Source organism: Ranitomeya imitator, chromosome 1, assembly GCF_032444005.1.
Source record: "Ranitomeya imitator isolate aRanImi1 chromosome 1, aRanImi1.pri, whole genome shotgun sequence".
NCBI lineage: Eukaryota > Metazoa > Chordata > Amphibia > Anura > Dendrobatidae > Ranitomeya > Ranitomeya imitator.
Genome location: NC_091282.1, coordinates 326,559,000 through 326,573,362, shown reverse-complemented (window position 1 = coordinate 326,573,362; position 14,363 = coordinate 326,559,000). Strand labels below are relative to the sequence as shown.

The 14,363-nt window shown below is 42.1% G+C and overlaps 1 protein-coding gene across 1 annotated transcript in view; it reads right to left on the bottom strand.

The window, feature by feature from the left end:
* Nucleotides 1-11,167: 11,167 nt before the first annotated feature.
* LOC138671056 (clustered mitochondria protein homolog) overlaps nucleotides 11,168-14,363 on the bottom strand; it is a 63,814-nt gene continuing 60,618 nt past the window's right edge. Inside the window, exons 25-26 of the mRNA XM_069758932.1 lie at nucleotides 14,189-14,262; nucleotides 11,168-14,067 (exon numbers count right to left, since the gene is read on the bottom strand). Of these exons, the coding sequence (XP_069615033.1) occupies nucleotides 13,236-14,067; nucleotides 14,189-14,262 (906 nt within the window). The 3' untranslated portion in view covers nucleotides 11,168-13,235. The remainder of the gene's footprint in view (nucleotides 14,068-14,188; nucleotides 14,263-14,363) is intronic.

Below are 14,363 nucleotides of genomic sequence, written 5' to 3'. Positions count from 1 at the left end.
TAAGGTACCTGACGGGAGCTCCTGCTCCACCTGCTGACTCCTTGTCAGTCCACTCCTTTGGGAAAGCTGCCTTACAGGGATCTCCAACTTGCCTGGGCGGCATATCTTAGTCAGTCCAGACCCACCGAAGGACGGTAGCTTCCCCACATGAACCGCACATGTGACCTGTCCAAGTGCTATTCAGGACCTCGTCCAACACCCCAGGCCACCCGCAAGTCCAAAGCCCCACCATGTGCTATTCAGAACTCCTACTCCCAGGAAATTCCACACAGGTTGTTCAGTGTGCTATTCAGGACTCCTACTCCCAGGAAAATCCAACACACCAGGCTTACCAGGTCCAAAGCCCCACCATGTGCTATTCAGAACTCCTACTCCCAGGAAATTCAACACAGGTGGTTCAGTGTGCTATTCAGGGATCCGGTCCTACTCCCAGGACCTCCCAACACACAGGCTCTCCAGGACCTTCCACTGGAACCATGTGACCCACACCCTGGTCACATTATATACCCTTAACAACTACCCTGGATGGGAGTGTGGATGTGTGGCTAGTTTGTCCCGCCTATCTCACACAACTAGCCTAGTAAATCTCCCTTACCACTACACCATACATATACACACTTGAGGGACTACAGGTCCCAGAACAACAACATTGCATCAGACTTACTACGCAGACTCCCTCTGCGACACATATCGGCCATTCACAACACAGCCAGTCACTGTTTCCCCACGATTATCACAATAGATATGCCTCCATGCACATCCCAAAGAGCACTCACAGCGCCCCCTAGCTGTCACAGGGGTCACTGCATCACAGATCCTATATTATACAATTATCAGAGTTGTTGCGTAAGGCTGGTTTCACATTTGCGGATGGAGGGCTGCGTACATCCTCCATGAAGCTCTGCCCACCGCTGCGCCCCCTCCGGTCAGCTCTGCCTATGTCGGCATGCGTACCCTATCTTTACCATTAGGTACGCAGGCCATTCCAATGTATGCTGATACCTCCGCATGGGTCATTTTGACGGTGAGGTGACCTGCGCCGAACACAGCAAGTTGCAATTTGGTGCGGTCACCGCACCGTCAAGACGACGCATGCAGAGGCATCCGCATGGCCTGCGTACCCAATGTTAAAGATAGGGTATGTAGGACGCATGCAGCCGTAGGCGGAGCTGAATGAAGAGGCGCAGCAGTGGGCAGGGCTTCACTGAGGAAGTCCGCAGCCCTGCCGAACGCTAGTGTGAAACTAGCCTAACATGCCAACATCTTGAAAATCAGTAAATTTCAAAGGGATACATGGTCTTTAGAAATAAATATACTTTATATGCCACCCATTATATTCCTCACCCAATACTACATTTTTTCCTATTAAATACCATTCACTGCAATATAATCTATAGTGACCGATGCTATAACTCATTGGACAATTAATAGTATTAATTCACATTCACTAAATCTAATATATAAAGCTGAATGTGTGTGTGTATGTATGTATGTCCGGGATTGGCATCTGCACCGTCGCAGCTACAGCCACAAAATTTTGCACAGTCACACGTCTGGACCCCGAGAGCATCATAGGCTATGTTGTGAGGCGAAATTTTAACCCCGCGTGTTCCAATTCACCAAACAATTTTGCCCCTATCTACATAATGGGGAAAAAGTGAAAGGAAAAGTGTTGGAGGCGTCGCAGCTACAGCCACAAAATTTTGCACAGTTACACGTCTGGACTCCGAGAGCGTCATAGGCTATGTTGTGAAGTGAGATTTTAACCCCGCGCTTTCCAATTCACCAATTTTGCCCCTATCTACATAATGGGGAAAAGTGAAAGGAAAAGTGTTGGAGGCAAATTGACAGCTGCCAGATGTGAACAAGAGCGATGGCGCCAAAGAGTATATACCGTACAGTTGCTAAGGTAGGGCCCCGACCTGGGATACTCACCACACACGGGGATATGAACACACACACAAAATGGGCCACACACTACCACGTGCTTGAACACATATATCACCCTCAGCACACATTTCACCACACATACACCAACCTTGCCACATAAAAGTCGAAACACAAAAGTCGCCACTCAAAACTCGCCACGCGCAAAACTCGCCACATGCAAAAACTGGGCTCACGCAAAACTCGCCACAAGTGCAAAACTCACCTCATGGAAAACTCGCCACACGCAAATCTTGCACACGCGGAAAAATTGCCACATGCACAAAAGTTGCAACACATGCAAAAGTTGCCTCACACAAAACTTGCACATACTCAAAAGGCACCACACATAAAACTCGCCATGCGCAAAACTCGCCATGTGCAAAACTTGCTGCACACAACTTGCTACACTAACCTGTCACATGCAACTCGACACACAAAAAGTTGCTACACGCATGTTGCCACACAAAACTCATCTCACAAAAGTCGCTACATGCATGTCGCCACACGCAACTCAACACACACAACTTGACAAACAAAACTCGCCCTAAAACACACAAAAGTCTGGTATTATCCTTCAAAAATAAAAATCTGATTAATAAGCAGACAAACTACAAGAGCAACAAATGTACCATATAGGAAATACGGCAGCTGTCAGTCACATGACCTGTCTATTATGTGTATGTGTGAGCTAATATGTACTGCCAGGGGGAGGGCTTCCTGTTGGCTGGGGATTTATCAGGCTGCCAATTTAGCTTACAAATACTGAGGTAAAAATACTGAGCAAATAACGTGTGAACGAGGTCTAATACAGGAGGAGATGACACACAGGTATATACTATATACAGGAGAGATGACACGGGTATATACTATATAGAGGAGGAGATGACATACAGGTACATACTATATACAGGAGGAGATGACATACAGGTACATACTATATACAGGAGGAGATGACATACAGGTATAAACTATATACAGGAGATGACAGGTATATACTATATACAGGAGCAGATGACCTACAAGTATGTACTATATACAGGAGGAGATGACATACAGGTATATGCGATATATAGAAGATGATACATGTATATACTATATACAGGAGGAGATGACAGATATATACTATTGTTGAGTCCTCTTCCGTCCCTGGCTTCCTGGATTGAGGAATCCAAGTAAATGACACGCAGCACAAAGGTTGTGTGTTCATAAACAGGGGTAGCCCCGGAGCACGCCTGCCTCACTGGGCGCTGCCCCTTCTTTATATAGTAAGAAGTTAGGCATTTACAGACATGCGCACAAGCGCTCATATTTCATAATCACTTACAAAGCAAATCTATACTAGTGAAAAGTTACAATATCTGGTATGTGGGTGAAAGGCTACAATATCAAGGAGAAATGCGCGCGTGATTACTTCTATAAAAGGAAATGTCAAGTTTGCTGTGCAGAAGCAGATTTCATCTGGGAGACAAAATGGATCCTTTGGTTCAGTCTGGTCTCCACAATTCCCCCCTTTGACATATTCTTTTATAATTTGTCATAAATTTTTGCATGAAGCTTGTGCATTTTCTTCTTTATGCGGCAGTATACTAAAATATAAAAGAAAATTAGTACGGCAATAATAAACTTTATACTCTTACACAAAATTTATTTGTGCATACTGAGATACCCTTGAGTACAATCTTGAATAACACATATATGATTACAATAATCATAACTATATGTATTATGCTCTGCATAATCCCGGCAACCCACCCACCGATCCCTCTGAACCAGTTGGCTGGGTTAAGAAAAGAAAAGGTATCTGACCACCAGCTATCCTTATTCTGGTCATTGTCTTTGTCATACTGATCTCTGAGTCGTTGTACGTCCTTTAATTTGAATGTCATACTCATAGTACTATTCGGGTCTATATAATGACAGCAGGTGGGTCCAATGATTTGACACATACCCCCTTGTGAGGCAGTTAGGTAATCCAATACCAGGGTATGTTGGTTGACGACTATTATAAGCTGATTCTGTACAGCTACACTAGTGTTTAGTATATCTAATATATCCCAGATCTGATCATCTAGATAATCCGTGGCTCTAACTAATTTATCCCACATTTGTGTTAACATAGGATAAATAAAAATGGTACTAGCAATTTTGTTGGGAATTCCCATTTGTACTATATGCGGCCTCCCCGAGGGACGTGGTGAGTTATCTGCAGCTCTTTTATACAGTGTGTGCTTGGGCACGGCTTGCATATTCACTTGTTTATTTGAAATTATGAAAGTAGCTGGGGTTAGGCATCCTAATGTACAAGTACCCTTTATACCTACGGGAAGCCATTTATATGCTCCTTCTCCGCATATCCAAAATGTACCTTCAGGCAGATCCCATAGAGCTGAGTGCTGCAATACCAATCTGTGAGCCAAATCCACAAAACTAGATACATTTTGAAGCATACACCAAGAGGGTTTTTGTCCCAAGGGGCTACAGTACCCGGCTGCGGGATTACCACATACATGCATTCCGTTGACATACTCATCAGATTCATTACAAACCAGGTTCCCCGGCTTACTTGTACAACTGTTATCATCACCTTGGGGGAACAACTCAGAATGTTCCCATTTTCTATTATGTATGTATCTTTCCAATACTACAGGTTTGAAAGCATCAGAGGGAGGGGCGGTTGTACTGAAACTGAGCTGTAGATTTTCTGTGGGGACCTGTCCTAAATTAGTTAATCCAGTCTTATTCCTAGGGACCCAGGCTCCACCCTTATAGGCCAAATATTGTAGATGTGTACTACTCCCTGAGAGATTACCCTGCCACCAAGGAAATTCTACCCATCCCACAATTGGTATGGCGATTGTAGTATTCCATAGCCTAGTATTACCAGTTTGGTTGTTGGCCAGGTTGTCTGAACAATTAGGCCAAGCGAATATTTCTTCTGCTAATACGGGAACTGCTAGAAAAGGTATACTTGTGGCTGATACCGGCGAATGGGTACAGATCCAACAATCTGTCAGGGTTTGTGTATTGTTTAACAAGTCGTTCACTAATTTTCTATGATGTTGTACGAATCTATTGTTCAAAGGGGCTAAAGAATTTAGTCTTTCCCATGCCTTCGTTGTGGTTAACATTATTAACATCAATATCATGAGTTTTATACTGCTTTTTTGCAATGGCTTGCATGTATCCATGATGCCTTTCCTTCAAGCTTGACTGATGTAGGTGTTGTCAACAGGACTTGGAAGGGTCCGTCAAATCTTGGTTCAAGAGCCTTTCTGGTGTGTCTTTTTACATAGACTTGATCACCTGGTTCCAACTTGTGACTTCCTTCAGTGTTGTCAGGATCTGGAAGGGAAGCAAAAACTTGTGCATGCACCTTAGTTAATTGTTTCTGAAGATTTTGCACATAGGAAGTCAGTGATTCAATATTTAACACAAGTTGCTGTGGAAAATAACATCCTAAATTGGCAGTCCTGCCAAACAAAATTTCATATGGAGACAGTTTAGTCTTACCCCTTGGGGTATTGCGTATTGAGTAAAGGGCCAGTGGAAGGCATTCTGTCCAAGGCTTTCCTGTTTCAGCCATGGCTTTCTGTATTTTTAATTTTAAAGTTCCATTCATGCGTTCTACCTTACCAGAACTTTGAGGATGATACGGAGTGTGTAACTGACTTTCAACACCCAACATTTTTAGTACATTTTGAAATATTTCTCCAGTGAAATGAGTACCCCTATCTGACTCGATCACTTCAGGGAGACCATAACGGGGCACCAGTTCGGTAACTAGCTTTACAGCAGTGTTTTTAGCTGAAGCCTTCCGAACTGGATAGGCCTCTGGCCACCCCGAGAACATGTCCACACACACCAACACATACTCATACCCATTACTCTTTGGCAGCTGGATAAAGTCTATCTGCAACCGTTGAAACGGGTAGAGAGGTCGGACGTGGTGCTTCATAGGGGTCTTTGCTGTCTGTCCGGGATTATGTGTCAGGCATATAGCGCATGCAGCAAAATAGTCTCTTGCGTAGTTGCCAAAACCTGGAGCCAACCAGACTTGCTTTGCCAGTAGTGTCATTGCATTTGCAGACACATGCGTAGGGTGATGTAATCCACCAACTACTATCGGGTACCAGGCTCTAGGTAGACATATTAGTCCATTTTTCTTCCAAATTCCCTCTTGTTCTTCTGCCCCTTCCTTTTTCCACCTGTCCCTCTCCTCTTCTCCTGCATCTTCCTGTGCTTGTCTCAGTCTATCTTCAGTATTTTCTGTGAGGTTTACAGTATGGACCTGTTGTAAGGGTTTGACTGCTGCTGCTTTGGCTGCTTTATCAGCCCTATCATTTCCCCTAGATTCCCTAGTGTCGAGTCTCACATGTGCAGCTACCTTGATTACTGCTACTTCTTTTGTTTCTTGTGCAGCCTCTAAGATCTGTTTGATCAGAGAAGCATGTTTTACAGGTTGTCCTGACGCTGTCATGTAACCTCTAGCTCTCCAGATTACTCCAAAATCAAACACAATACCATGTGCATACCTAGAATCAGTGTATATATTAGCTGTCTGATTCTCAGCTATTTTTAGAGCTTCAATCAATGCTGTTAGTTCTGCTTCTTGTGCAGATTGTTTCGGTGGAAGCGGTTCTGCTTTGAGAGTTTCAGATTCTGACACAACTGCATACCCTGTATGGAAGTTACCTGTGTCATCTGCAAACCTACTACCATCTATAAACAGCTCTAAATCTGGATTTTGAAGTGGTGTTTCGGATACATTGGGTAAGCCTACCGTTTCTTGTAAAATGAGCTCTGTACAATCATGTGTATCTGTAGGGAAAAAATTTGCGTGTGGATCAGTGTCCTTATTCCCCCCTTTAGACTCGAGAGGTAGCAGTGTAGCTAAATTGAGAGTCTGAAGCCTTGCAAATGTGATAGTAGAGGGGAGCAGCAAAGAACACTGCAGCCGCAAATGTCTGGCCATGGAAATGTGTTTTGGTTGGACCTGGTTTAATATCCCATAAACATCATGTGTAGTTTGAACTGTGAGTGGATGCTCTAGGACAATTTCTGATGCTTTGTCCAACAATAGTGAGACAGCAACAACTACACGTACACAGGTTGGCGCTGCTCTAGCTACGGGATCTAACCTTGCTGAAAGATATGCAATTGGTCTTTGTTTCCCTGCATGCTTCTGGGTAAGAACTCCTGTAGCATGGGAATCAACTTCTGCAGCCATAAGCTGAAATGGTTTGGTGTAGTCTGGTAGCCCTAACGCTGGAGCTGAAACAAGGGCATCTTTTAATTGTTGGAACGAAATCTGACCTTCTTTTGTCAACATGTAAGGTTCACTTTTTACACAGTCATACAGTGGTTGCATTAGTTGACTGGCATGTATAATCCATTGTCTACAATGAGACACTATTCCTAAAAATGCTCGTAGCTGTTTATGATTTCTAGGCTCATTCATCTGTCTTATTGCTTCAGTTCTTTGAGGTGTAAGATGCTTTTTACCTTGAGAAATGCAATGACCTAGAAAGACCACTTTGGTCTGACAAACTTGTAGCTTTTGTCTATTCACTTTACACCCTTCTTTTTCTAGGAAACATAGTAAACTCACAGTGGACCTTTCTGCAGTTTCTAGATCTGGGCAGCAAAGTAGTAGGTCATCCACATACTGCAAAATTACTACCTGTGGTTCGGGTTCAAACCTCTGAAGGACTGTTTGTAGGGCATTTGAATAAAGAGTAGGGGAGTGTATCATTCCCTGTGGAAGGCGTGTCCACGCCAACTGTTTGCCCTTAAATGTAAATGCAAACAAATGCCAACTGTCTTGGTGTAAAGGAACCGAGAAAAATGCATTTGAAAGATCTATTACAGTAAACACTTGAGAACTGGCTGGTATCTGTGATAGTAACGTATGAGGATTGGGTACTACTGGGGTGATTGGATCTAGAACTTTGTTTATTTCTCTTAGATCATGTACCATACGATATTTGGGCATAGAACCTTTATCAAGAGTTCTCTTCTTGACTGGATACAGAGGAGTGTTAGCAGGTGATTGTATCTCTACCAAAACCCCTTTCTCTCTATATCCCTCTATCTGTTTTGTAATCGCTAGTTCCTGCTGGGCACTCACAGGGTATTGTCTGAGCTGTGGGAGAACAGTTCCTGGTTGCACAGATAGTTTTACAGGAGAGATATGCAATAATCCCACATCAGTGTCACCCTGTGCCCACAGTGTTTCTGGGACCGTTGAGAGGTCTAGATCTGTGGTGTACTCTTTTTCTTCAGTATAATCCTCAAAAGCCTGAATTCTGACATATTGTTCTAATGTTTCTGCATCATCAGGGATAGTCAGCATGACTGTGCCATCTTCCCTAAAATTGATGTTAGCTTCTAATTTCTTCAAGACATCAGTTCCCAACAAACATGTTGGGGCACCTCTGGCATACAAAAATCTGGATGCAAAACATTTAGGTCCTAATGAGACCTCTAGGGGCACAGTATATGGTAGTGTTCGAATTACCCCATCATAACCCTCAGCAAAAGTTGTTTGTTGTGAAATATCTTCCGGGTTTGGAAGAAAATCTTGATTCAAAATTGAGGAAGTTGCACCTGTATCTATTAAAAATGGAATCTCTCTTCCCCCCACATTCACCTGTATTATAGGTCTTCTAGCTGGTAGGGAAGTTTGTAACACATTGAGCCAATCTGAGTCTGGTATGGGACCATCCACTATGGATGTCTGTTGGATGTCTGAGGGCTTATTCTTTGGTACAAATTTTCCTGATTTTATGTCTGCCTGCTTCTTTCTACATTCTCTCTGGAAATGTCCTGGTTTCTTGCAGTAATGACAGGGAAAATTATGTCTTGCCCTTCCACCTGTTGTGTTTGCTTGCGCTATTCTGACAGGCTTATGATTTTCTCTTAAATCCAACTCTATCCCTACGGCTTTTTGCCTGGCCAAGTGTGGGTCTTCCAAGGTTCTCCAATCAGGAGTTGCAGCCTTAAGTTTTTCCTTTACTTTTGGAGACAATCCATCTATAAAGGTTTTTGTAATTAACCTCATCATTCCTGGAGCGGTTAGATCTATTCCTTCATCTCTAAAATTATTCTCTACCCCTAGATAATATTCATCTACCGATTGTCCAGGTCTCTGAGCCACCACTCCCGTTGTTCCTCTCTGCCTCTGTTTCTGCCTCATGAAAACTATTAAATGGTCTACAAATTGTGTTCCTGATTCTATCATTTGTAAGGCACCTTGTCCCGCTTGTCCCTCTTGTAGCTCCTGTCCCACCTGTGGCCTGTGTCCCTGTAGATGTGTTAGCAGTTCCTGGAAGAGACCAGGAGTCATTTTCATTCTACATAATTCCTCTCCATCTGCCCAGACTCCTGCATGAGTCTGCATAATTTGCTGTATATACTGTGCGAATCTAACTGGGTACTGGGTAGGATCTGGTGCATTATGTAGAAGAGACATTCCTTCAGCGGGGGACCAAGGGAAGTATTGTCGGGTTTGGTGATATCTAGTTGCCATACTCCATCTACACCAGTTTCTCTGAAGGGTTTCGGTACTATCCTAACAGGAGCTAACAATTGATGACCTCTGGGGGCCCCACAGGCAGAACATTCAGTTCTCCAGTCTGGATTCTGCTGGCCACAATTTTTGCACACCCATCCTTCCACCCCATTTAACCCAGGATATAAATTTGGTTTGGTTTGTCCTCCTTCAGAAGGTACAAATGGTTGAACATTCGGATCTAGGTAAGGAGGAGGAACTGAATGAGTCGTGGCACAACATTATCCCGTACCCATACTCCATTTGGAAGTGTCTGGATCATACTTCCAATTCTCCTCTTTAGCTGTTTTTGAGACCTTTATCATACAGTGTATGATTTCTTCCCACCCATTGTCTTTGATAATTCCACCTCGTTCTTTACTCAGTCTTTCCCATTCAGTGCTAAACATAAGTGCTTCTGAAATTCCCAATTTTTCTCTTACCCTTCTGATCTGCCTTCTGACTGTCTTTCCACATCTTTCCTGTATGATATCTTTTGCTTCTACTTGTCCTAAGACGGATTTTGTCTGTTTATTTCCCATTTTTCTTTTCAATAATAGCTGTATCTACCCTAGGTGACGTTTGGACAACCACCTCTCTGGAGTGATGTCTCGTTGCCTTCTCTCCTAGGGAGCTAAGATATTGAAGGGCTGATTTGCTCCGTTCTTTCTAATGTGCAGAATAAACTTGATTCCTACAATGCACGCAAACGGGATCAGCAACACCAAACAGATCACCAAACTTTCCGTCTCTGTTATCATACTTGTCCCAGGCTCATGGACTCGTGTCCTGGGCTCATTCTATCAAACTCTTATCCAAAAATGAAGGAACAAGTTTCTCAAAGAGAGTCAAGCATGGGCGGAGGTCTCCCCGAAAGGACGCAACCACATGACCCAGTTAGGCTGACTTCACTAATAAGACTTGTCCTAACAATTTCGGCTTATTGTTCTACGTACTTTTATCCTTCTTTCATAACATGCCACAACCTTCACACTTGTTCACACACTGCCAGGGACAGGACTCATAAATCTATACAATATGGTAACCCGAGTTTTATAGGTATCTACTCACTACTAGACTAACCCAGCGTGACACGGCTCGTAGAGATCTTTCGGATAATACAGGGCAGATAAAAGAGAACTAATAATGTCTCTTACCTGGCCAGGTTTTTCAATTCATTTGCCGTCCATTATCCCAGATCTCCGTTGTCCGTATCCGTAGGTGAATCTCGAGTAGACACTCTCGCCTCGGGTCGGAGATGACATACAGTATATACTATATATAGAAGATGACATACAGGTATATACTATATATAGAAGATGACATACAGGTATATACTATATACAGGAGATGACATACAGGTGTATACTATATATAGGGGAGATGCAAACATGTATATACTGAGGTGAAAATGAGGGGTGTGAGGTGAAAATGAAAAGGTGTGAGTGCAAAATGAGAGGAGTGAGGGAAAATAGTGGAGTGATCGGAAAACGACAGATGTGAGGTCGAAATGACAAGTGTTAGGGGGGAATGAGAGGAGTGAGGGAGAAAATGAGAGGTGTGAGGGGGAAAATGAGAGGCGTGATGGGAAAATAAGAGAAGTGACGTGCTATAACTAACCACAGATATTTACTATGCCCAGGCAACGCCGGGCTCTTCAGCTAGTACAATAAATAAAATACAAAAAGGTCTGATTGCCAGGTTTATTATAGACGTATAGGCATAGTAAAGTCTTTAGACAGCAAAAAATAATTGTTTTATTAAAAAAGTAAAAACAATAGAAAAAAAAAGACCACAATCGTTGCATAGTAAAATGTATCTCTCCCATCGGTTCAGCCTCTTGATTCCTGTAAAGATGGTGTCAAAAGACAACGGACTGAGACCACAACATGTAAACTTTTGTTGTGACTGTTGCCAAGGTTATTAGCCAAAAACTCTTGTAGTAACGTGTAGCGTTATGGTGCGGGTGACTAAGCAAGAAGGGGGACTTATCTAACAAAACATTCAGAATTTACCAAACCGTTAACAACTTGTAATAAAATAGTAATATTGCGTATCGTTTGTGTGTTTGGCATCTTTCCTTACCATCATCTATGTATTGCTTGAACAGTAAATGTTTAGGGTAGCAATCCGTACTTAAATTTCCTTAATTATAAGATTTACTGAAAATGAAAATTATTCCATCCAGGTTACAGTGAGAAATATCACAGGGGTACAAAAAGTAGATTTTACGGCTGATAGTAAAGTAAAAATAAAGTGATTGGTGTCACTGCAATGTTTTAACCAATGTTTTAATGGTCATTCTAAACCTACCTAAAATCTGAGGTCATAAATGTGTTCACATACAGCATAATTAAAGGGATCCTGTCACCAGTGTTTTTGCTACCCCACATGAGAGTCGGGGTAGAGATCCAGAGTACTGGATGAAATCAGTGTTTTCTCTGCTGCAGATCTTCCAGTTCTCTGACTGCTGAGCTCTGTATAACCCCGCCCCCCACCACTGATTGGCAGCTTTCTGTGTACACTGTGCAGAGGCAGAAAGCTGCCAATCAGTGTTGTGGGTGGAGTTATACAGAGCTCATGAATATGGAGGACGACATGGTATCCGGTTTACTAGACCTCTAGTGATAAAATTGCTGTTTTCTCAGGGACAATCGCTGGGGGTTTCAGAAGGTAGACCTGTATTGGCCAGACGATCATTTCAAAGAAAGCTCTCTTGGTGGGTAATTCCTGGATATAAGAGTTGTGGGTGTATATAGGCACAGTTTTGGCATTTTTTGTATCCAAACAGTAGCAAAAAGAAAATCTATAGAATATGTAGACATTGGGATACAGCGGCTAGTCCTATATTCTTAGGATATCTGCCTGCATTCCGTCACCTGATGTGTATATAACGTTAGTAAAAGTTAGAACACTTAGACTTTGTATCATGATTAATAATTGTTACTAATGTAATATATTAACACAACTTTTCCATAACCCTAGCCTACCTTGCCAAGAACACAGCGAATAGTAAGGCACTAGATATAGGGCTGTTCCTTGGTGCAGAATTACTTTCTTGTCCCCATTAAGGTTCATGGACCATGTCATGGATGGTTTTTAGTGTTGAGTGAGAATTTTTGTAAAAAACTACAACATTTCAAGTGACATATCAGTGCATTGGATTGAATGCACAACATTTGAGGAGCCCTGAGTTATATGCACCGATATCCTGAACTATCGGTATATGTTTACAAAGAGGTTCTGTCGCAATATTGTGATAGAAAATCTCTATATAAAATCTGACATTAGCCATGCTAAGTGTATGTCACATTACAAGAAAAAATAGTCAGGACCTAATATCGTGATAATATTCTGCCGTGAATAAATTACCGCAGAAATCCTGAGTGTTCATGGAAAAGAAGTGCGGTAATTAATTTTCTAGCTAACTAAAAGTAATTCGCATGTTGATCATCACTGAAAGAATTCCTAATATAGTGTTTCTTGGTCTAGGCCAGAAGCTCAAAGATATCACTTTGTCATTTACTTCCTCTTCCTCTGTCTCAACAACAGCTAAATGTTTCTTTACATCCCTTGCTCCTTCATTGTGTTAATCGGCTTTATTATGTTGTTCTCTAGCTATATTGTTCTACTGTGTGGCATTAATTTGTCCCTTAGCCACATCTTGGGCATCAGCATTTTTAGTTGCTTCATTATCATGACCCTTTCTTTCTTCAGCTTCTTGAGGCTCCTTAAACTCCTCTGTTTGACCATCATCTCAATTTTTACCCTGCACACTATCTTTGTTTTGATCTTTAACTTCTTCTTTCTCAGTGACCTCTTTAATTTTGCATTCAGCTCCATATTTTTCTACAGTTGCCTCTTTGGGTTGCTCTTCAGGTTTATCAGTTTCTGCAGTGTCACTCTTGGGTTGTTCTTCAGGTTTATCGTTTTCTGCAGTGTCACCTTTGTGTTGGTCTTCAGGTTTATCAGTTTCTGCAGTGTCACTCTTGGGTTGTTCTTCAGGTTTATCGTTTTCTGCAGTGTCACCTTTGTGTTGGTCTTCAGGTTTATCAGTTTCTGCAGTGTCACTCTTGGGTTGTTCTTCAGGTTTATCTGTTTCTGTACTGTCACTCTTGGGTTGCTCTTCAGGTTTATCGTTTTCTGCAGTTTCACCTTTGGGTTGCTCTTCAGGTTTATCTGTTTCTGTACTGTCACTTTTGGGTTGCTCAGCAGGTTTATAATTTTCTGCAGTGTCACCTTTGGGTTGGTCTTTAGTCTTATCTATTTCTGTAGTATCATTTTTTGGTTGTTCTTCAACTTTATCATTTTGTGCAGTGTAAGCTTCAGGTTGGCCTTCAGTTTTATCATTTTCTAGAGTTACATCTTTGGGCTGGCCTTCAACTTTATCTTGTCCTGCAGTGGCATCTTGAGGTTGGTCTTCAGCTCCTGCTTTTTGCTGTTCAGCTTTACTCTGATCTTTGGTCACATCCTGTACATTCTCAGTGCTTGAGTTTTGAACTCCAGAAATTTCTTCGGGTTGTTCTTCACCGCTGTCTATGGAATGTTGTTTCTCGGATGGGTTATCATTACCATTTTGTTCACTAACGCTGCAAAGTTAAATGAAATAAATTGTGTGAAAAATTCCAGTGAATCATTCTGAATGTACAGTAGTTAAAAAAAAAAAAAAATCTACGGCAGAAAAAAAAACTACAATAGGTTATGTCTTACCCAACATTAATCCGTAAAATGCCATTTAAGAGGTTTAGCTGTTGTAATAGTGTGTCAATCCCTGGAGGAACAATCTGTGAATGTAAAGCATGTTTCAAATCAGTGCAACAAAATACAATACTATCAAGGTAAAAAAAGAATGCCACTTAAAAGGGTTATCCGGTCCTAAACTACA